The 22,718-nt window shown below is 43.4% G+C and overlaps 1 protein-coding gene across 1 annotated transcript in view; it reads right to left on the bottom strand.

Annotated features, from left to right (window-relative positions):
* Positions 1-22,718, bottom strand: part of cygb2 (cytoglobin 2) — a 61,509-nt gene that overhangs the window by 8,707 nt on the left and 30,084 nt on the right. Inside the window, exon 2 of the mRNA XM_059560559.1 lies at positions 14,111-14,342. Within this exon, the coding sequence (XP_059416542.1) occupies positions 14,111-14,342 (232 nt within the window). The remainder of the gene's footprint in view (positions 1-14,110; positions 14,343-22,718) is intronic.

The raw sequence follows: 22,718 nt of genomic DNA, 5'->3' as shown, positions 1-22,718 counted from the left end.
TATTGCCAAAAAGACTGCAGCATTGCCATGTACAATTAAAACTGAAAATAGTAAAAAAGCATAGGCTATACATTAAGAACAAAAGTTTTTGTCTCTCTGGCAGATATGCGTCTCTTTCACCAGTTTCTTTGTCTCTCTCAGAAACGCGTCATCTCTCCTGAGAAAAAAAGAAAAACCAGATTATATTGTATGTAATACTCTGTAGGCCTATGCAGTTGCAAAAGTTGAAAAGCCAAACCAAACAAGGCATTTTTCATAAAACCTAAAACACTAAGACACTTTGCCTAAACCTGCTCTGCAAGTTTGAAATACTCGTCAGACACTGTCCATATGAAAGAGCAAGATATTCACACCTTTAATTTTAAACCCCCACAAGCTATTTGTCAAGGTGTCTGGTCTGTGTTTACCTGGGTGTCCACTAGTGGTCTCACTTCCCCATAGGCACCTCACCGCAGGCACTATATTTCCCACAAAGCCTTGTCCCTTCATCACGGTAATTGCACACCTGTTAATTGCACTCAGCTGTCCTCACTTTCATCGTCATTATCCTGTCTATTTAAACCTGTCTGTTTTTTCTCTCTGTGTGATGGAGTCCTTATTTTCCGTCACCTGGTTTCCTCGCGTTCCTTGTGTTTCGAGTTTCTTGTTCCTGTTTATTTGTTTGTTTGTTTCTGGACTGATTTTTGGTTATGACCCCCTGCTTGTTTTGATTCTGATTTTTGGATTACCCAATAAACACGCACTGCTCTTGGATCTCTCGTCTCCTGTGTCCCTAACTACCCCCAAACCCCAATCCCCTCCAGCTGGAATGAATTCAGTTGCTACTGATTGCTTAGTGTAAAATGGACAGGATCTATCTAAAAGAAAAAAAAGGTGTAACATAAACCAGCGAATTGCAAAATACACACATTTGTATTAATTATTTTATATATTATTTTACTATAAATAATAAAAAAATAAAATAAAAAAACACGACCTGGGATTTGAACATGTGTTGCTAAAATCACTGACTAACGTCTGGGTTACGTATGCAACCCTCGTTCCCTGAAGGAGGGAACTGAGACGTTATGTCAGAAAGAGACTGACGAATGGGATCTTGCCGAGAGCCCAACCACCTTTGAGTTGTTACAAAATGAGCCAATGGTATGCCAAGTACTTTGGTCTGCGGAATTTGCAGCGCAAGCTCCGCCCCGCAGAGTGGGTATATAATGAGCAGCGCGAGCAACTCGTTTTCAAGTCTTTGCTGAGGAGCCGAGCTGAGCCAGTAACAGCGATGTGGCAAGCCTTCAGGGAACGAGGGTTACAGACGTAACCGAGACGTTCCCTTTCAGTCTGTCATGTTCTACGTTACGTCAGAAAGAGACTGATGAATGGAGTCCCTTAAAAAACGCCACATGGCAGTCTTCCAGTGACCCGTGTGAGTGATAGCACCCTGTCGTAAGGCCAGCAAGAGCGAGGGCCTATAGCTTACACAGAATACACTGGGTAGCATATTTTCGCTGGACATATGCTAGCAGGTTGCCTGCTCATAGGAGGACTTACAAAGGCAGGTATCAACCAAGGTGGTGATACGCATGAACTCTGAGGTACCGAGCCCACAGGGTGGAAGTTTCAATGACAGAGCTGGCAAGGGGCTTGCCAAGGGAAAGACACATGCTACGAAGAGACTTACTGTGGACATTCACACGTGGGATTGCCCAGAAAGGGGAGTCACGACACATGGAGGCACCTAGTCCCACAAAGGACTGACCAAGGGGCATGTACGCAAGTGCTGGACATCAACAGTGCTGGAGGAACCCAGGGTTCTGAACTGAGGAACTCACCAGAGGGGAATAGCGCACGTATCCAATCCGTGGAGTGGAATGGCGCAGCAAGCGGATTGACACCGACCAGGTCCTTACTTGCCCGAAGGGGCGAGTAGCCAGGAGAACACAGGCTCTACACGAAGATTATAAAATCTTGCAAATGTGTTAGGTGTCGCCCAGCCCGCAGCTCTACAGATGTCTGTTAGCGAGGCGCCATGCGTCAGCGCCCAGGAGGAAGCTACACCCCTAGTTGAGTGAGCTCTCACCCCTAGGGGGCATGGCAGGTCTTGAGCCTGATAAGCCAGGACAAAAGCATCCACTATCCAGTGGGAAAACCTCTGCTTGGAGACAGCCTTTCCCTTCTGCTGGCCTCCGTAACAGACAAAGAGCTGGTCTGCGGTCCTAAGGCACTGAGTTCTGTCTACGTAGGTATGGAGCGCACGTACTGGACAGAGCAGCGCCAGGGCTGGGTCTGCCTCCTCCAGGGGCAACCATAAGGACCTGCTCCTCGTCCTCCCTGATCTTGCACAATGACTGTGCAAGAAGGCTCACTGGGGGAAATGCATACTTGCACAGGCCCAGCGGCCAGCTGTGTGCCAGAGCGTCCGTGCCAAGGGTGCCCGCGGTCAGGGAGTTAAACAACTGGGAATTTTCTGGAGAGGCAAACAGGTCTATCTGAGCATCTCCAAAGCGTTCCCAAATCAGCTGAACCGACTGGGGGTGGAGTCTCCATTCCCCAGGGCGAGACTGCTGCCGTGAGAGCTTGTCGGGTGCACGATTGAGCCTGCCCGGGATGTGCATGGCACGAAGCAACCTCAGATGCCTATGACTCCACAAGAGGAGATGGCGAGCGAGTTGCGACATGCGGCGGGAGCGTAGACCGCCCATACGGTTGATGTACGCTATGGTCACAGTGTTGTCCATACGGACCAGAACGTGCTTGTCTTTCAGCAGGGCCCTGAAGCTGTGCAGAGCAAGCCGTACTGCAAGCAACTCGAGGCAATTGACATGCCACTGAAGTTGGGGTCCTTTCCAGGAGCCCAACGCAGCATGCCCGTTGCACATGGCACCCCAGCCCATGGCAGAGGTATCTGTTGACACTACAACATGTCTGGACACAGGTTCAAGGGGAACACCAGCCCGTAGAAATGTGGGGTTCAACCACGGGGTGAAGGTCCGGAGGCAGGCCAGAGTGACGGTCACTCGGAGTGTGCCCAATTGCCATGCCCATCTCGGGACTCGGTAGTGAAGCCAGTGCTGAATCGGTCTCATATGGAGTAACCCGAGCAGTATGACTGCCGTCGCGGATGCCATATGCCCCAGGAGCCTCTGAAACACTTTCAGTGGAACCGCTCTCTTGCCCTCGAATTGTCTCAGGCAATTCAGCAGTGACTGCGCGCGCTCATTCATAAGCCACACGAACATGGCGACCAATCTATTTCCATACCAAGAAAAGAGATCCTCTGCACAGGAGAGAGTTTGCTCTTTTCCCAGTTGACCTGAAGACCCAGTCAGGCGAGATGTCTGAGCACAGAGTGAGCTAGAATCAGCCAGTCCTCAAGGTAGTTGAGGATACGGACACCTCGTTCCCTGAGAGGAGACAGGGCTCCCTCTGCGACTTTCTTAAAGATTCGGGGAGACAGGGTCAAACCGAATGGGAGAACCTTGTACTGAAATGCCTGCTCCTCAAAAGCAAACCAAAGAAAAGGTCTGTGTCGAGGAAGAATGGAGACTATGGAGATTTGAAAATGCGCTTGGGCATTTGCATCTTGAACGGGAGTCTGACTCCAAGTAGCAAAGAGGGCATGAGAAGGCGAAGCGTTCTCAAGCCAGCTTCGCATGGAAACTGGCAAGGGCAGAGAGGAACGAGAGCGGAGAGGAAGCACATCGCCAACTGTCGGTCGTGGCCTCTTGGGACCCGGAGGTTGAGGAAACAGCTCTTTTAGTGAAGGTTTGGGCAGAACAAAAAGAAAATGAGAACAAAGGATTCTTCCCCGGCCCCCCTCCGTGGGAAGGAGTGGTCCTGCTACCATCTCCTGACGAGCTGACGTCTCCAACTCTGAGTCGGCCGTCTCAGGAACGCCGCTTGGCCTGACGTTTTGCAGGATTAGGGGCAGAGACGGGCTGTGCCGCCCTTCTGCGGCTGTCTCCTCGTTGCGGCCGGGGTGAAGGCTGCTGCTGTGGCCCAGCAGGAGTGGAGGAGGCTGCAGGGGGGTGCCCTCGGCGATGAGCAGGCTGAGGCGGCTGCGCCGGCAGCAGAGTGGAGGCAGCAGTTGGCCGCCGGGGCAGGATGTGTCTGATGGCCTCAGACTGCTTCTGGGCGGCAGAGAACTGCTGGGCAAAGCTCTTTACTGCGTCGCCGAAGAGGCCATCCTGGGAGACCGGGAAGTTGATGAGCTGAGCCCGATCAGACTCCCTCATGTCTGCCAGGTTCAGCCATAGGTGGCACTCCTGGACCCTGACCCAAGGAGCGCGCAGTGACCTTCATTGCCTGGAGAGCAAGATCGGTAGCAGTGCGCGCTTCCTGCAATTGATTCATTTGTAACACTCCAGTGAAGCAGCAAATGATGTGCTCGGCTCCGAAGCGAAAGCTTGAATGCGAGTTGCTCGCGTTGCTCCTTATATACCCGCTCTGCGGGGCAGAGCTCACGATGCAAATTCCGCAGAACAAGGTCTTTTTCTGACATAATGTAGAACGTGACCGACCGTAAGGGAACTTCCCTTTTCCTGACGCGCTCTTCATTCATCTCATTTCATAATAATAAAAATAACCATGTCATCAAGCAGATAATTATTGTGTTCATTATAGTGTATAAATGCTGATCTTATCTTATATACGTGTGTGTGTGTGTATATTTGTACCCTATGAAACAACAAAAAAACTGTAAAGGTTGTCAATGTATGTGTTTAAACAGTATGTCACATGGAATGGTGTTCCTGAATGCCTTCATACAGATCAAGGCCATCAGTTGGAGGTAGATTTAATCAAGGAGTTGTGTTCCAAGTTGGTTGTCACCAAAACTAGGACTTCTCTTTATCATCCTGTGTGAGATGGATTAATAGAAAAATTAAATCACACCCTAAAAAATCAGTTATGTAAAGTTATGTAAAAAAAAGCTGTATCAGCATCTTTTCCCACATTTTGATGGGAATCACAAGGTCACACGGAACAGCTAAGAAAAAGTTCAGAATTAGTGTAAAAGATGCCAACATTTGCAGCAATTTTGCCTCATTTTGCCTCATTGCCAATTTATTATGTTTGCAGATTTCAAGATGGAGTCAGAGCATGGGTTCTAAACTCATCTCTTAAGTGGCAGAATGTGTTTGTAACTAGAAAATACCCTAGACCACAAAAATTACAATCTCAAAACTCTGCCATTTGATAATACCTAGAATATCAAAATCAACTATGGGCGGCAGATCCTTTTCATATTAAAGCCCAAACCGTGAAACAATCTACCTAGCATTGTTCAGGAGGCAGACAAACTCTGCATTAAAATCACACCCTATCACATTTCTATAATTCAAAACCTTTTGAAGGATTGTTAGGCTGTATTACTTCCTATAACACTTCCTATAACACCCGATGTACTTGCAACATTGTAAGAAGCAGTCTCTTTCATTCTTATTCTGAGGTCACCAGGGGTGCTGCACAAGGCAGTCCAAATGGTCCCCCCTCCCCTTGAAAATATATATTCCAGACTTTTCAAGGGCCCTCTATTCCCTTGGGGCCCTGGTAATCAGTACTGGTTTTACCCCCAGTCCAGCGCCCCTGGAGGTCACCGTAGCCACCCAGATCCAGTCCATATCCAGATCAGATTGTCACTGCAGTCACCTGGATCCAGTTTATATCTCGTCTAGTTGGAGGATCAGCACCTAGAGGCAACGACTATAGCTCAGAATGTCAGAGGAGACCATGTGAACTAGATGATCCCTAGGGACAGATCCGCAGCAAAGACCTTGTCAACTATTGACACAAGACCATGATAACCAGATGAATCCTCTGCTCAGTCTATCTTGTGTTGCAGCCAGGAATTAAATACACTGGCCCCCTGAATGAGCCTGGTGTCTACCAAGTTATTTTCTCAATTTCTGTCATCAATGGAGTTTTGGCAGCTTGCCACTGTCGCCTGTGGCTTGCTTAGTTGAGGGCAATATATTGTATATATATTGCTTATATAGATACACTATCACAGGACAGTGTTTCCAACATCACTAATAAAAATAAAGTAGGGGTGAGGGAGGGGGGGTGTTTCACTCTTCAGACAAGTTTAGTTCTTCAAAGAAAGGGGGACCATGTTTTATCAAACTTACACGTTGAACCTCTAATTGTAAATTTTATCTTTTTAAGTTGGATGTAATCCATTATTTTATTAATCCATTCACTGTTGTATGGAGAGTCGGGGCTTTTCAAGGTGTAATAAGATTAAACACCTAGCCAAAAGTGAAGTAAAGACCATAACTGTTTCTATATCATTCCTAACTTCTGTGCCCTCAGGTTTAGTGCCAAATATAGCTATTAAAGGGTTAGGATAAATATGAATTACATAGATATTATCATAAGTTTCAAAAATGTATTTTCAGAGTTCTTCCAACCCAGGACAAAACCAAAACATGTGAGCTGTTTATTACATGCAGAGCTAATGTTAGGATAAATCTTAGTTAACTTTGAATTAGTAAAATGAAGTCTATGAAGTATGTTACATTTGACAAGTCCTTGTCTGCCACAAGGAGATGAAGAGTGGACCTGGCCAGGGATATCAGCCCACTCTCTTTCTGTAAATTATATGCCCAAGTCACTCTGCGGACACTCTAATACTGTCTAAATTGTGTGGATCTATAGAGGATATAAGTCAAGTCAAGTCACCTTTATTTATATAGCGCTTTAAACAAAATACATTGCGTCAAAGCAACTGAACAACATTCATTAGGAAAACAGTGTGTCAATAATGCAAAATGATAGTTAAAGGCAGTTCATCATTGAATTCAGTGATGTCATCTCTGTTCAGTTAAATAGTGTCTGTGCATTTATTTGCAATCAAGTCAACGATATCGCTGTAGATGAAGTGACCCCAACTAAGCAAGCCAGAGGCGACATCGGCAAGGAACCGAAACTCCATCGGTGACAGAATGGAGAAAAAAACCTTGGGAGAAACCAGGCTCAGTTGGGGGGCCAGTTCTCCTCTGACCAGACGAAACCAGTAGTTCAATTCCAGGCTGCAGCAAAGTCAATTGTGCAGAAGATTCAACTGTTTCCTGTGGTCTTGTCCTGGTGGTCCTCTGAGACAAGGTCTTTACAGGGGATCTGTATCTGGGGCTCTAGTTGTCCTGGTCTCGGCTGTCTTTCAGGGCAGTAGAGGTCCTTTCTAGGTGCTGATCCACCATCAGGTCTGGATACGTACTGGATCCGGGTGACTGCAGTGACCCTCTGATCTGGATACAGACTGGATCTGGTGGCTACGGTGACCTCGGAATAAGAGAGAAACAGACAAATATTAGCGTAGATACCATTCTTCTAATGATGTAGCAAGTACATAGGGTGTTATGGGAAGTGTTTCCGGTTCCGGTTAACCTAATTAATGCAGCCTAAAAATCCTTTAACGGATTTGGATATTAAAAGCATATTAGTATGTTATGTGTAAGCCAGGTTAAAGAGATGGGTCTTTAATCTAGATTTAAACTGCAAGAGTGTGTCTGCCTCCCGAACAATGTTAGGTAGATTATTCCAGAGTTTAGGCGCCAAATAGGAAAAGGATCTGCCGCCCGCAGTTGATTTTGATATTCTAGGTATTATCAAATTGCCTGAGTTTTGAGAACGTAGCGGACGTAGAGGATTATAATGTAAAAGGAACTCATTCAAATACTGAGGTGCAAAACCATTCAGGGCTTTATAAGTAATAAGCAATATTTTAAAATCTATACAATGTTTGATAGGGAGCCAGTGCAGTGTTGACAGGACCGGGCTAATATGGTCATACTTCCTGGTTCTAGTAAGAACTCTTGCTGCTGCATTTTGGACTAGCTGTAGTTTGTTTACTAAGCGTGCAGAACAACCACCCAATAAAGCATTACAATAATCTAACATTGAGGTCATAAATGCATGGATTAACATTTCTGCATTTGACATTGAGAGCATAGGCCGTATGTGACGAGTGGGGCGGGGCCGAGGGACATGGGAGCGAGGCCGGTGGAGTGATTGGACATGAGCTACACCTGTTCGACCCACCGGTCTCGAGGTCCACGGAGGAGATGGAAGGATATAAAACTGGAGCGACGACAGTGAAGGACGAGAGAGGACCAGGCCTGGGTGTTATTTTAGGTTTTGGTTTTATTTTGTGCGCACCAGTCGTCCGTGAGGGGCTGGTGCGCGGTTTTGTGTTTATTTTTGTAATTAAAGTTTCATGTTGATTGTCCGCCGGTTCCCGCCTCCTTCTTCCGAATAGGAAGGTCTTTATCGTTACAGTGGTGCCGAAACCCGGGAGAAGGAGGGACGCGCTGCTGAAGATCCCTCGCCGCTGTGGTGAATCCGCGGTGCCAACGAGCAGGCGAGGAGTGTGCCGCCATGGACGCTCGAGGCGGTGGGCTGGAGCGAGTTGCCGGGGACGGGCGAGCTCGCTACCGGCCGCCCACGATGTGGAGAGACGGCTGCCGTCCGTGAGGGAGCGGAGGAGTCGGCGCCGTTCGCCAGGTGGCCGGAGCCTGCTGCCATCCGCCGGAACGGGGAGGAGCAGGGAACGGGGGACTCCTGCCGGCTGCCCAAAACCGGAGGAGCCGTCGCCGTCCACCGGGCGGCGGAGGAGTGTCGTGCCGTCCGCCGAGGGCCGTCCAGTGCCACCGCCAGGCACCGCGGAAGAGATCGCCCAGCTGGTGGAGGGCCGAGCAGCGGTGCGTCTGGGAACCGAAATTTTTTTTTTTTTTTTTTCTCTCTCCCCTCTCTCGTCTCTGTCGCTCCTCCTTCCATCTCCTTTTCTCTCGCCTCGCCTGTCCTACCCCCAGGTTCCCGCAGGTCCCCGTGAGCGGTCCCCCCCCGGAGGGAGGGGGGGGGGAGTAGAGCGCAGTCTCGGGAGTACCCCCCGGCCTGCGAGGGGCGATGGGGGTATGTGACGAGTGGGGCGGGGCCGAGGGACATGGGAGCGAGGCCGGTGGAGTGATTGGAGATGAGCTACACCTGTTCGACCCACCGGTCTCGAGGCCCACGGAGGAGATGGAAGGATATAAAACTGGAGCGATGACAGTGAAGGACGAGAGAGGACCAGGCCTGGGCGTTATTTTAGGTTTTGGTTTTATTTTGTGCGCACCAGTCGTCCGTGAGGGGCTGGTGCGCGGTTTTGTGTTTATTTTTGTAATTAAAGTTTCATGTTATTGTCCGCCGGTTCCCGCCTCCTTCTTCCCAATAGGAAGGTCTATATCGTTACACCGTAATTTAAATATATTTTTTAGATAGAAAAATGCAGTTTTACAAATGCTAGAAACGTGGCTTTCTAAGGAAAGATTGCGATCAAATAGCACACCTAGGTTCCTAACTGATGACGAAGAATTGACAGAGCAACCATCAAGTCTTAGACAGTGTTCTAGGTTATTACAAGCAGAATTTTTAGGTCCTATAATTAACACCTCTATTTTTTCAGAATTTAGCAGTAAGAAATTACTCGTCATCCAGTTTTTTATATCGACTATGCATTCCATTAGTTTTTCAAATTGGTGTGTTTCACCGGCCACGAAGAAATATAGAGCTGAGTATCATCAGCATAACAGTTAAAGCTAACACCATGTTTCCTGATGATATCTCCCAAGGGTAACATATAAAGCGTGAAGAGTAGCGGCCCTAGTAGCCTTGAGGTACTCCATACTGCACTTGTGATCGATATGAAACATCTTCATTCACTGCTACGAACTGATGGCGGTCATATAGGTACGATTTAAACCATGCTAATGCACTTCCATTGATGCCAACAAAGTGTTCAAGTCTATGCAAAAGACTGTTGTGGTCAATTGTGTCAAACGCAGGACTAAGATCCAATAAAACTAACAGAGAGATACACCCACGATCAGATGATAGGAGTGGATCATTTGTAACTCTAAGGAGAGCAGTCTCAGTACTATGATACGGTCTAAATCCTGACTGGAAATCCTCACATATACCATTTTTCTCTAAGAAGGAATATAATTGTGAGGATACCACCTTTTCTAGTATATTGGACAGAAAAGGGATATAATAGAGTATATAGATCAAATAAGCCCCTTACTGTTTAGTTTTAGATCAAGTAACATTTCAATGGGTGAGGAAGGGGGTAGCACTGGAAAATAACTTCTCAGGTTACGCATGTAACCATGGTTCCCTGAGAATAGGGAACGAGATGCTGCATCCTCTAGAGGGTGCTAGGGGAACGCTGAAAGCATGAAAAAATGACAATGAACTTGACATTGGAAGGTGTAGCCCATGACGCAATCAGTAATGCTACTCAGGGTATAAAAGGGCACCTGTGGAATACAACATCCACTTCTTTGTCTGAAGGATGCAGGAGTGTCTGAGGCATGGCAGAGAGATGCAGCATCTAGTTCCCTATTCTCAGGGAATCATGGTTACATGTGTAACCTGAGACGTTGCCTTTCGAAAGGGAACTCCACACTGCGTCCTCTAAAGGGCGCTAGGGGAAAAGAATACCAATGCCACCATGCTGAGGGATGAGTGCCTCTTAGACTAGGTCACCTACCAAATTCTGAGCTCTAAAGTCGAGGTCTAGCAAACGGCTCACAGAACAAAAGGAGACCTGGCAGAAGGAGGCCTCAGCAGAATGACTCTCTTAAAAAACTCTGCATGTTATAACCTAGAACACTGTCTAAGACTTGATGGCTGCTCTGTAAATTCTTCGTCATCGGTTAGGAACCTAGGTGTGCTATTTGATCGCAGTCTTTCCTTAGAAAGTCACATTTCTAGCATTTGTTAAACTGCATTTTTCCATCTCAAAAATATATCTAATTTATGGCCTATGCTCTCAATGTCAAATGCAGGAATGTTAATCCATGCATTTATGACCTCAAGGTTAGATTATTGTAATGCTTTATTGGGTGGTTGTTCTGCACGCTTAGTAAACAAACTACAGCTAGTCCAAAATGCAGCAGCAAGAGTTCTTACTAGAACCAGGAAGTATGACCATATTAGCCCGGTCCTGTCAACACTGCACTGGCTCCCTATCAAACATCGTATAGATTTTAAAATATTGCCTTTACTTATAAAGCCCTGAATGGTTAAGCACCTCAGTATTTGAATGAGCTCCTTTTACATTATAATCCTCTACGTCCGCTAAATTCTCAAAACTCAGGCAATTTGATAATACCTAGAATATCAAAATCAACTGTGGGCAGCAGATCCTTTTCCTATTTGGCGCCTAAACTCTGGAATAACCTACCTAACATTGTTGGGGAGGCAGACACACTATTGCAGTTTAAATCTAGATTAAAGACCAATCCCTTTAACCTGGCTTACACATAACATACTAATATGCTTTTAATATCCAAATCAGTTAAAGGATTTTTAGGCTGCATTAATTAGGTAAACCGGAACCGGGAACACTTCCCATACCACCCGATGTACATGCTACATCATTAAAAAAATGGCATCTATGCTAATATTAGTCTGTTTCTCTCTTATTCCGAGGTCACCGTAACCACCAGATCCAGTCTGTATCCAGATCAGAGGGTCCCAGATCAGAGGGTCACTGCAGTCACCCGGATCTAGTACGTATCCAGACCAGATGGTGGATCGGCACCTAGAAAGGACCTCTACTGCCCTGAAAGACAGCCGAGACCAGGACAACTAGAGCCCCAGATACAGATCCCCTGTAAAGACCTTGTCTCAGATGACCGCCAGGACAAGACCACAGGAAACAGATGATTCTTCTGCACAATCTGACTTTGCTGCACCCTGCAATTGAACTACTGGTTTCGTCTGGTCAGAGGAGAAATGGCCCCCCAACTGAGCCTGGTTTCTCCCAAGGTTTTTTTCTCCATTCTGTCACCGATGGAGTTTCGGTTCCTTGCCGCTGTCGCCTCTGGCTTGCTTAGTTGGGGTCACTTCATCTACGTGCAGCTATATCGTTGACTTGATTGTAAATAAATGCACAGACACTATTTAAACTGAACAGAGATGACATCACTGAATTTAATGATGAACTGCCTTTAACTGTCATTTTGCATAATTGACACACTGTTTTCCTAATGAATGTTGTTCAGTTGCTTTGACGCAATGTATTTTGTTTAAAGCGCTATATAAACAAAGGTGACTTGACTTGACCTGGCTACACTCAACACGAAACAGTTAGAGAGGCTCAAAGAAAAGAGCCTACACGTAAATTATCCCTACGTGGAGCTCTGGAGTGCGGAGGCATCAGCAGAATGACTCTCTTAAGCAAGAGAAATCCAAACCTACTCAACATAAAGACTGTCTATCCAGGCGGCCCTACAGAGGGCTGAACACTTGATTCCATGTTTAGCTGGAGCTCAGGTGAGCAGAGGCCTCAACAGAATGACTCTCTTAAGCAATAGGAGGCCAAACCTATTCAACATAAAGACTGTCTATCAAGTCGGCCTCGCGGAGGGCGGAACACTTGTTTACACTGCCTAACTGGAGCTCTGATGAGCAAGGGCTCAGCAGAATGACTCTATTAAGCGACAGGAGACAAAACCTACTCAACATAAAGACTGTCTATCAAGGTGGCCTCACAGAGGGCCGAACACTTGATTACACTGTCTAATTGGAGCTCTGATGAGCGGAGGCCTCAGCAGAATGACTCTCTTAAGCGAGAGGAGGCCAAACCTAATCAACATAAAGACTGCTTGATAGACATAATTTTTGACCAAAAAACATAATTTTGATCTACATAATTTTAACAAAATACATTGGTAAAATATATTTGGGAGTCTTAGACCTTTCCAATGATATATAGTTTGTCAAGATTAGATTAGATTTATTTGTAATATAGTGAAATAAATGTAGGCATCCGGGGTGACAGAGGTAAAGGGTTAACTCACTACTGTTAATTACTAAGGAAAATGTGTTAACTAATCAGTATGTAATACAATTTCATAATTGTGTTAAGTAACCGTTAGCTAATCAATAACTAATATATTATTTCATACCTCCTGAAGAACTACTATTAATGATCTACTAGTTAAGTTTCAAGAAATATGACTATGGAATAACTACTGCTGAACAGTTATACGCAAATAGTCACTATAATAATCATATATAATATAATAAAGTAGATATTGAAATATAAGGTTGATCATTTATTTCTAGGTACAACTCTATCCCTTTATTTAGATAAGTAACAAATTCTCCATTTGCCAAGAGCAGAGGTTTCAGTCTCCAGGGCCTAAAGGATGAATGCTGGACAGGCAAACAAAATAAAAAAAGAAGACTATAATTTCTATTTCCATTATTGGAAATAACAATGCTATGTTATGAACTGTTTTTGTAATAAAGGATACAAGACTCTTATCTATTAAGAAATAATTTATATGGTATAGATGCACAGGTGAAAAAGGGAAAACACTGTAGAGGGGAAAATCTCCAAGGATTTAACAGTGCATACTGCTCACAAAGATTTTTAATGTTTTGAGTGGCCTTAGAGGGCTGTACAGCTTTACTTGTGGATCTGTCAAAAGATGCATTCAAAACACAGTTAAAATCCCCACCTATGATTAATGCATAATTATCAAGTGTGGGTATAGTCGCAAAGATTTTCTATTGTTTTCTTGCATTATCAACACACCTTTTTCCTGTAAATCTGCTTTGACACAACATGTATGGTATAAAACACTATATAAATAATAGTGACTTGACTTGACATCAGTTCTGAAGTTGTACTTAATTTGCTATATGAATCCAATATTTCCCGGAGCCTGGAAAAATTCATCACCTTAATGCACATTGAAAATGAAAATGCTTGTTTATATTTTCACAACAAGTAGAATAGTTGTGGAAGTAAGTAAATAAAGAAGCAAATAAATTCATTTTAAAAAGTGCCATGACAATAATAATTAGAGGCCTGTTTTAGCCACTAGCAGACATGCAGTATCCAGAGCAACTTACAGGAAACTCAGGACAAAGAGTGTTGGCGTAACTTGATCAGTAGTGATGAATTAGGGGAATGGTATTTACGCTTATAATTTATGAGTTGTCATTTATTAAAACAAAATTCTGACCTTGTTTTAGCATCCCAAATCTTTAATCATTAGGCTACTGCAGTCCTAAAACTTTATGTCAGTGTACAAAATCCTTATTTTAGGCTTATCTTTCTTACTTTGAAGTACATTGGCTCCACTTTGTATTTGAGTGCATGTGCTTTCCCCACTAGCCCCAGAACAGATGAAACTTTCTCTGGGTCATGAAGGTTCTCCACAACTGTGTTGATGGCGTTCATGACACGGCGGGCATGTTTCCTCAACTGAGAGCTCTTCTCCATTTCCTCTGGATCTTCCATGTCCTGGAACTGACTGAAGTACTGCTTTGCTGAGGGGAAGTTCACAAAGAACCTGAAGAATACAGAAAAAGAAAACAACTAATATTGTAACCAGAGTTTAGTGAACGTCCAAGTGAACATTTCAGTGGAAAGATTTCAGTGGAGCCTTCTTATTCAGGAGTATTAGAAACTGTGGCTTACATAACTTTCATCAAATAAAAAATGCTTTATAATTGCTTTAATATTATGCCTGTGAAAGGACTAGTGTTTACTGATTCACTATCCTAGTTCTCCTAAATATCTAAAATTAGGTGAAGTACACCAACAAACCAATCAGCATTCAGAAATCAGCACACAAGCCATCTCCCATCACTCACAGAGACTGTAGGCAAGTTAATCAGGATTTGGAGACTAATGCAAAAGATTTCAGCAGCAACTTCGATGTGGTGTTGCACACTCACACACACACACACACACACACACAAACCAACACGCATCAATAAATCTACAAACTAAGTTACTCTGGATGAGTACATTTCTTGGAAAATTGGGGAGGGTTGTACCAGTGATTCACTCAGCAGAACGGACTATCTGCTGTAATCTTCTAAGGTCTGATTTTGTATCCGAGCTGAACCAGACCTTTATTGAAATGCAGAGGACGGATTGAATGATGATTAAATTAAGCATCCCCAACTAAGCAATCGACAGCAGCAAGGAACCAAAACTCCATCGGTGACAGAATGGTGAAAAACCTTAAAAGAAACCAGGCTTAGTCATGGGGGCAGTTCTACTCTGGTCAAGCAAAACCAGCAGTTCAATTCCAGGCTGCAGAAAGGTCAGATTATGCTGAAGAATGATCTGGTTCCTATGGTCTTGTCCTGGTGGCTGTCTAGGAGACAGGGTCTTTACTGGGGATCTGTCTCTGGGGCTCATTTAGTTGTCCTAGTCTCCGCTGACATTCAGGGCTGTAGAGGTCAGCTCAAGGTGCCGATCCACTGAACAGGATGGATATGTTCTGGATCTTGGTGACTGCAGTGACCATCTGATCTGGATACTGACTGGATCCGGTGGCTACAGTGATCTCATACTCGGAACTCAGAGTAAAGACTGCACCAGACAGCCAGCTGCTCAACCACGGCTTTGTAAGCAGACTTATCACTATTGTCAAGCATGGCATAACGCACAGGTACAAGGGCCTCGGATTGGCCAGACTATTTCTTTTATTATTTTAAATTTACTTCAGTGCAAAAAAAACCCTCATTGGCTATAAGAAACTTTAAATGAGGATTTGTTGCAGAGTGTTTGACAAAATCAATGTATTGTATTGTAGAATGCACGCTCAGCACCCCTGGGATTGTTAAATCGTAACCTAAAGTAAAAAGCACACGCGCATTTAAAAACAATTTTAAGCCTACTTTGATTATAGTTGCACTTATTGTAAGCACTTAATAAGACTAAGAAAGAACAGTGTTGTTTATTTACTGTTATTTATACAGTTTTTATTTTCATGTTCAATTTGTGAAAATTTGTTAATTTAGGAGGTCAAATGTTCTAAAAGCTCATAATTCATATACAGTTCTAAGGTCTGAAGAGACTCACGTTAAATCATACAGGAGAGAAGCCAGTCAGTTGAGTTTGTGGCAAAACCTTTTACAGTGCTTAAGTGTTGTTGCCATATGATAATTCATACTCAGAAAGTAGAACTGAAATTACATTTATTACAAGATGATTAGTTAAAACAATTCAAAATACACCTGCAGACTATTTTTCCAGTCATGTATTTGGTCACTGAGAATTAAAAAAAAAATCTATGTGCAAATTTCTCGCCTCATCTCGTTCTCGTGAACCCAATCTTGTCTCTCGTCTCACCTCTTATTATGAGTTATGTGTCAGCGTTAATGATAATCAAATAACAAATTGAGGAGAAAATCACTCCCTGCTCTTGAGAGAATAGCATTTGTAGCTTTTATAAGAATGTATATAGTAGGGGTGTAACGGTACGTGTATTCGTACCGGACCGTTTCGGTACAGTGCTTTCGGTATGGTGCATGTGTGTACCGAATGACCGAATGCAATATTTTGTGTGCAGAATATAGGTACATTTTCGTGTTTCCAAACAAACATATTAAGTGGCGGAAGTCTCCGCGTTCAGCGCAAATCCCGCCCTGCAGCTGATTCTAAGGCCGGCGACACACTGGCTGCGTGGCGTGAGCTTGGCGTTTCTGCTGCGTTTCCGTTGCGTGACGGCTGCTTCGCGTTTTCTGTGTCTTTACACACCAGAATCGTGCCTGATGCGGCGCTGGCGCGCTGCTGCTACTGTAGGTGACATAGAGGGAGGCCACCGAGGCGCCAACAGACCAGGATCTTGTCTTCACGACAACAATATCTATACTTAATGTTGAGCATAAATATAAAGCCTACTGATAAAGGACACCGTCAACAGTATTGACGGCAAAATAGACTATGTTTGACAGGTGCAATATGCCAGTGTGTCACCGGCCTAAGGTTTTCAAAAGGCATCACGCGAGTGTGAAAACACTACAACTAGGAAAAAAATGATTGTAATTCAAACACAGCTCCCGTCGGCATTTAAACAGACCTTTGCTCTTAATTCCGTTCGGTCCAACGCAATAACAAAATCTGAGCAGGTCTTAAAACTGAAACTGCTGATGCTGCACTTTACACTTTGGAAAAGTTATATTTATTTTTTAAATATGAGCAGGCCTACAAGCTGGGATTGGTAATGCTGCACTGTAATCGTAGTTATTTATTTATATTTTTCATTATATTTTATTACATGATATTGGTTTGAGACTGAGAGTATTTTATTTAGTGGAGAACTTTGCAGCAGTATTTTATTTCCTATTCTTTTTTTATTTTATATATATATTATTAAAAAGTATTTTAAAAAAGTGTAAACAAATTGTTAAAATGAGTTTATAGTAATAAACAACCTGCAGTTTAATGTTTTCATTTCTTTCCCTTACTGTACCGAAAATGAATCGAACCGTCACTTTAAAACTGAGGTACGTACAGAACCTTGATTGGTAGCGTTACACCCCTAGTATATAGTGAAAATTGTGCCCGACCATCACATTTACATCAATGCAAAAAAATAAATTAATTACTACTACAACATGAAATTGTTTAAAAAAGCACATATTTCTTAATTGATCTAGTCACTTGATTCTGCTATCAAAATGCATTAGATTTCTGCATTTAAATAAAAAAATTAAAAAAAATTCTTATGGGGGGCATACCCCTGGAAACCCTAGAGGAACGATGGTGTACCCACCACAGTCTTACAAAATCCTGTGGGGACACTGAGAATGTAGAGGAAACACTGTAGGATTGGCTGTCTAAATGTGTTTATGTATGCCAGTTTACCTATTGTTCTTACTATTTGCATGTGGACCGTGTATGGCACTAAATATTTTTTTCCAGTAAAGCAATGATTTAGGAAAGAGCAAAGAGCAGCCCCAGGGGGCCCCAGACCGCCTAATTTAAATTAACTTACAATACTTACTTAATACATGCCAATCTAGGAGGGTTTTTGACTTAAGATTACATTGTAAAACCCTTTTCCAGCTCATGCTAATGAAAGTTTAAATTCCAGATACTTATGGAACATCTGAAATTAGAGGATGCATTACTTACTGCAGATTCATTTAACCATTTGTAACACCCTTTCACAAGGAAAATGGCTGCATTAGATCAGGAATATGGCCAGCCTCACTAGTTCGCTCTACAACTAATTTCAGAACTAATTAACTTTTGTAACTTTTGAGTTACAGTGTGGATCTACTGTCTCTCAGCTGCTAGGGAAACTGCCTCATGACCTGAGATCAGAGTTTGGGGAGTTTGCACATCCATGTAGTGTGCCCATCCGAGGTTAAGGAGGACATTTCAGGATAACATTCCTTTCTGCTCATCACCATGAATGTGATTCTCCTGGAAACCAAAGCATTATAGGCTGACGTTATGATGTATGTCCTCATGTTTGTGCCAAGAACATTACAGACCTCAGAGCACCTAAAAAGGCAGTGTTATTGCAGCTGACAGCCAATAAAAGGAGACTGGCCAAAAACCCACAATAAGCAGAAGCTTACACTGCTGAGATTTCAAATCTGAAATGAGCAGACAGTGTTAGGAAACTGCAACAGAATGTTGAGACAGAACGTCCTACTTCTGCTGCATCTCACATCACATGGATCAGCACAATGGAAAAACTCTTGGGGGAAACAAAATCTTAATGAGCTTCTTCTCCATTGACCACTGTTGAGGCCATACGCTACTATCTATATAGCTGCTGTCAGAAGTGACATCAAGGGAATGTTCTACCAAGTTAGATTGCAGAAAACAGATTGCTATGCATCCCCTTAAGACTTCTCCAAATACAAGAACAACCTAGTCCTCCCATTTGGAACCACATAATGCTGCATAATTTTTGTACTACAGAAACATATCCTGATAATAGCTGGCCTGGGGATGATATTTGTCATTCTGTCCTGAAATTGTTTAATGTGGATATGTACAATGCCTACAAACCTTCACTTCAACAGAAGAGGCAAAACTGGTTGTTGACCAGTTGTCGGGAACCTACTGGAAAATGAAAGCTTTGAGCTAAGGGAGTGCCCAGGACTCAATCATTTGTCCCAAAAGACAATGTGAGACAGTGCAAAACTCTGGATTTCACAAGGTACATCAGACATCCAAGAATCCTCTCTGGGGTACATCTGGAATCACCAACACCATCTCTTAATACCATGCAGCGGAAAATACTGAAGTTACTATGTGTAACATGCACATAATTCATAACCCGTTTGTCACGAGGATGATAATCTTGCATAGATAGACCTTCAGACTGAAGGTCTGGAATTCATGCCAGCTTTCATTGGCCAAGGCCCACCCAGGAGGCCATTTGACCGTCATGTCAAACAACCAATCACAGATCGTTTCGTTCATCATCACATTTCAAGGTGTGGAAATGTCACCAAAAATAACAGACTCTCTGTTAAACAATGTTAAACTCTCTGACATATTAAAAAGATTATATGCAGGGAATTTAAAAAAATTCACATACTTTTGAAAATCCAGTGTTTAGTTGCTCCTGATCAGCACTCGTCGTCACAGTTGTAAACACAGCTGCTTTCTTCTTTTGTGAGGGGGTTTGGTGCCAAGGTATCTTTGTTTACAGGAAGAATGTTAAAGAACGCGACACACATCTTACGGAAATCCTGTTGAATTCAACCAATCTGATGATGACTTTGAAACTCCTGAAGTGTTTCAACTTTTGTGTCCAATATGCATCAGATGTTAAGCCAACAGTCCATGGGCGTGATGGTTGAGGCTGAGGCTACAAGGATGAGGTCTCAAGAGCAAAGGCAAATCAAAGCAGATTTATTAGTAATTAGTTTATTAGAAAAGGTAACGTAGACAGTGTGCTGGTCCGGCCGAATCTGGCTGGTGTAGAACTGGATAAGAATTCAGGAAAAGAAATGTCTGCATAATCCTTGGGTGCAGCAACAGCAGTTCAGGCAGTGGACAGGGGAAGAGAGGCGAGTGATATTCTCAGTTAAAGGACCATAAAAAAACCACAACTTGACCACAATGAAATCGAGCGCAGCGTTAGTTCAGTCTGGCCACGGAGGAAGGCTGTGAACAGCTGATGCGGTCAGCTGTCAAATTGCTCCAATCACCACCTCTCTCCTATTAGACATGGGACATATATATATATATATATATATATATATATATATATATATATATATATATATATATATGTGGCACTACTGCTCGGTAAGTATGCTCAACGGCTCGCAAGGCTCAAGGCGTGTTTGACTCGCCAGCATTGTGCAAACCGATCGCAATCTGTGCCGAAGCAGTGCATACTGGGTAGAATATTGTCCGACTGAGACTACGCCGATGCACATGACCGTCAGGTGTGGCATCAGGTATCGCGAGAGTGTTTCGAGAGCAGTCGGCTAATTCAGCCTGCAGTTTCTCCAGAGTGACAGCTGGAGCGCTGATGACGACACAGCTGTTCACAATTGGCCAGATTCACCAAGTCAAGTCAAGTCACCTTTATTTATATAGCGCTTTAAACAAAATACATTGCGTCAAAGCAACTGATCAACATTCATTAGGAAAACAGTTTGTCAATAATGCAAAATGACAGTTAAAAGCAGTTCATCATTGAATTCAGTGATGTCATCTCTGTTCAGTTTAAGTAGTGTCTGTGCATTTATTTGCAATCAAGTCAACGATATCGCTGTAGATGAAGTCTCCCCAACTAAGCAAGCCAGAGGCAACAGCGGCAAGGAACCGAAACTCCATCGGTGACAGAATGGAGAAAAAAACCTTGGCAGAACCAGGCTCAGTTGGGGGGGGGGGGGGCAGTTCTCCTCTGACCAGACGAAACCAGTACTTCAATTCCAGGCTGAAGCAAAGTCAGATTGTGCAGAAGAATCATCTGTCTCCTGTGGTCTTGTCCTGGTGGTCATCTGAGACAGGGGATCTGTATCTGGGGCTCTAGTTGTCCTGGTCTCCGCTGTCTTTCAGGGATGTAGAGGTCCTTTCTAGGTGCTGATCCACAATCTGGTTTGGATACGTACTGGATTCGGGTGACTGCAGTGACCCTCTGATCTGGATACAGACTGGATCTGGTGGCTACGGTGACCTCGGAACAAGAGAGAAACAGACTTATATTAGGGTAGATGCCATTCTTCTAATGATGTAGCAAGTACATCGGGTGGTATGGGAAGTGTTCCCGGTTCTGGTTTACCTAATTAATGCAGCCTAAAAAATCCTTTAATGGATTTGGATATTAAAAGCATATTAGTATGTTATGTGTAAGCCAGGTTAAAGAGATCGGCCTTTAATCTAGATTTAAACTGCAAGAGTGTGTCTACCTCCCCCAAACAATGTTAGGTAGGTTATTCCAGAGTTTAGGCGCCAAATAGGAAAAGGATCTGCCGCCCGCAGTTGATTTTGATATTCTATTTTAAAATCTATACGATGTTTGATAGGGAGCCAGTGCAGTGTTGACAGGACCGGGCTAATATGGTCATACTTCTTGGTTCTATTAAGAACTCTTGCTGCTGCATTTTGGACTAGCTGTAGTTTGTTTACTAAGCGTGCAGAACAACCACCCAATAAAGCATTACAATAATCTAACCTTGAGGTCATAAATGCATGGATTAAAATTCCTGCATTTGACGTTGAGAGCATAGGCCGTAATTAAGATATATTTTTGAGATGGAAAAATGCAGTTTTACAAATGCTAGAAACGTGGCTTTCTAAGAAAAGACTGCGATCAAATAGCACACCTAGGTTCCTAACTGATGTCGAAGAATTGACAGAGCAGCCATCAAGTCTTAGACAGTGTTCTAGGTTATTACATGCAGAGTTTTTAGGTCCTATAATTAACACCTCTGTTTTTTCAGAATTTAACAGTAAGAAATTACTCATCATCCAGTTTTTTATATCGACTATGCATTCCATTAGTTTTTCAAATTGGTGTGTTTCACCGGGCCGCAAAGAAATATAGAGCTGAGTATCATCAGCATAACAGTGAAAGCTAACACCATGTTTCCTGATGATACCTCCCAAGTGTAACATATAAAGCGTGAAGAGTAGTGGCCCTAGTACTGAGCCTTGAGGTACTCCATACTGCACTTGTGATCGATATGAGATATCTTCGTTCACTGCTACGAACTGATGGCGGTCATATAAGTACGATTTAAACCATGCTAATGCACTTCCACTGATGCCAACAAAGTGTTCAAGTCTATGCAAAAGAATGTTGTGGTCAATTGTGTCAAACGTAGTGCGTGCGAGTATGCTCATTATACCATGGTGTCATACTGGTTTCCTTAACCTTCCTTAATCGTAAAGGAGCAACTGTATTTAAAGTGCTAGAAAAGAGAGAGTCCATAGTTTCTGTTACATCATCAAGTTGTTCTGAGGTTTTGGATATGCTAAGGAATTTGGATACATCAGGAAGATAACTTAAAAAGCAGTCTTTTGTGGTAGAAGTGATGGTTCTTCCATACCTGTAACAAGAAGTAGAATTTACAATTTTTGCTATATGAAGTTTGCACAAAACTAAATAATGATGTGAGATATCATCACTTGGCTGCGTAATTTCAACACTATCAACATCAATTCCATGTGACAGTTTTAAATCTAGAGTATGATTTCGACAATGAGTAGGTCCTGAAATGTGTTGTCTAACCCCAATAGAGTTCAGAATGTCTATAAATGCTGATCGCAATGCATCTTTTTCATTATCAACATTGATATTAAAATCACCAACTATTAAAACTTTATCTGCAGCCAGAACTAACTCGGATGTAAAATCACCAAACACTTTAATAAAGATCACCCCTTGCCGCAATACCTGAGGGGGCCGCTGTATATCCCTCAAGCGAGGGACTAACTCCCCCTC

This window comes from Carassius carassius, chromosome 10, assembly GCF_963082965.1.
Source record: "Carassius carassius chromosome 10, fCarCar2.1, whole genome shotgun sequence".
NCBI lineage: Eukaryota > Metazoa > Chordata > Actinopteri > Cypriniformes > Cyprinidae > Carassius > Carassius carassius.
Note: the sequence above shows the minus strand (reverse complement) of the source record. Positions and strands in the feature narration are given on the sequence as shown.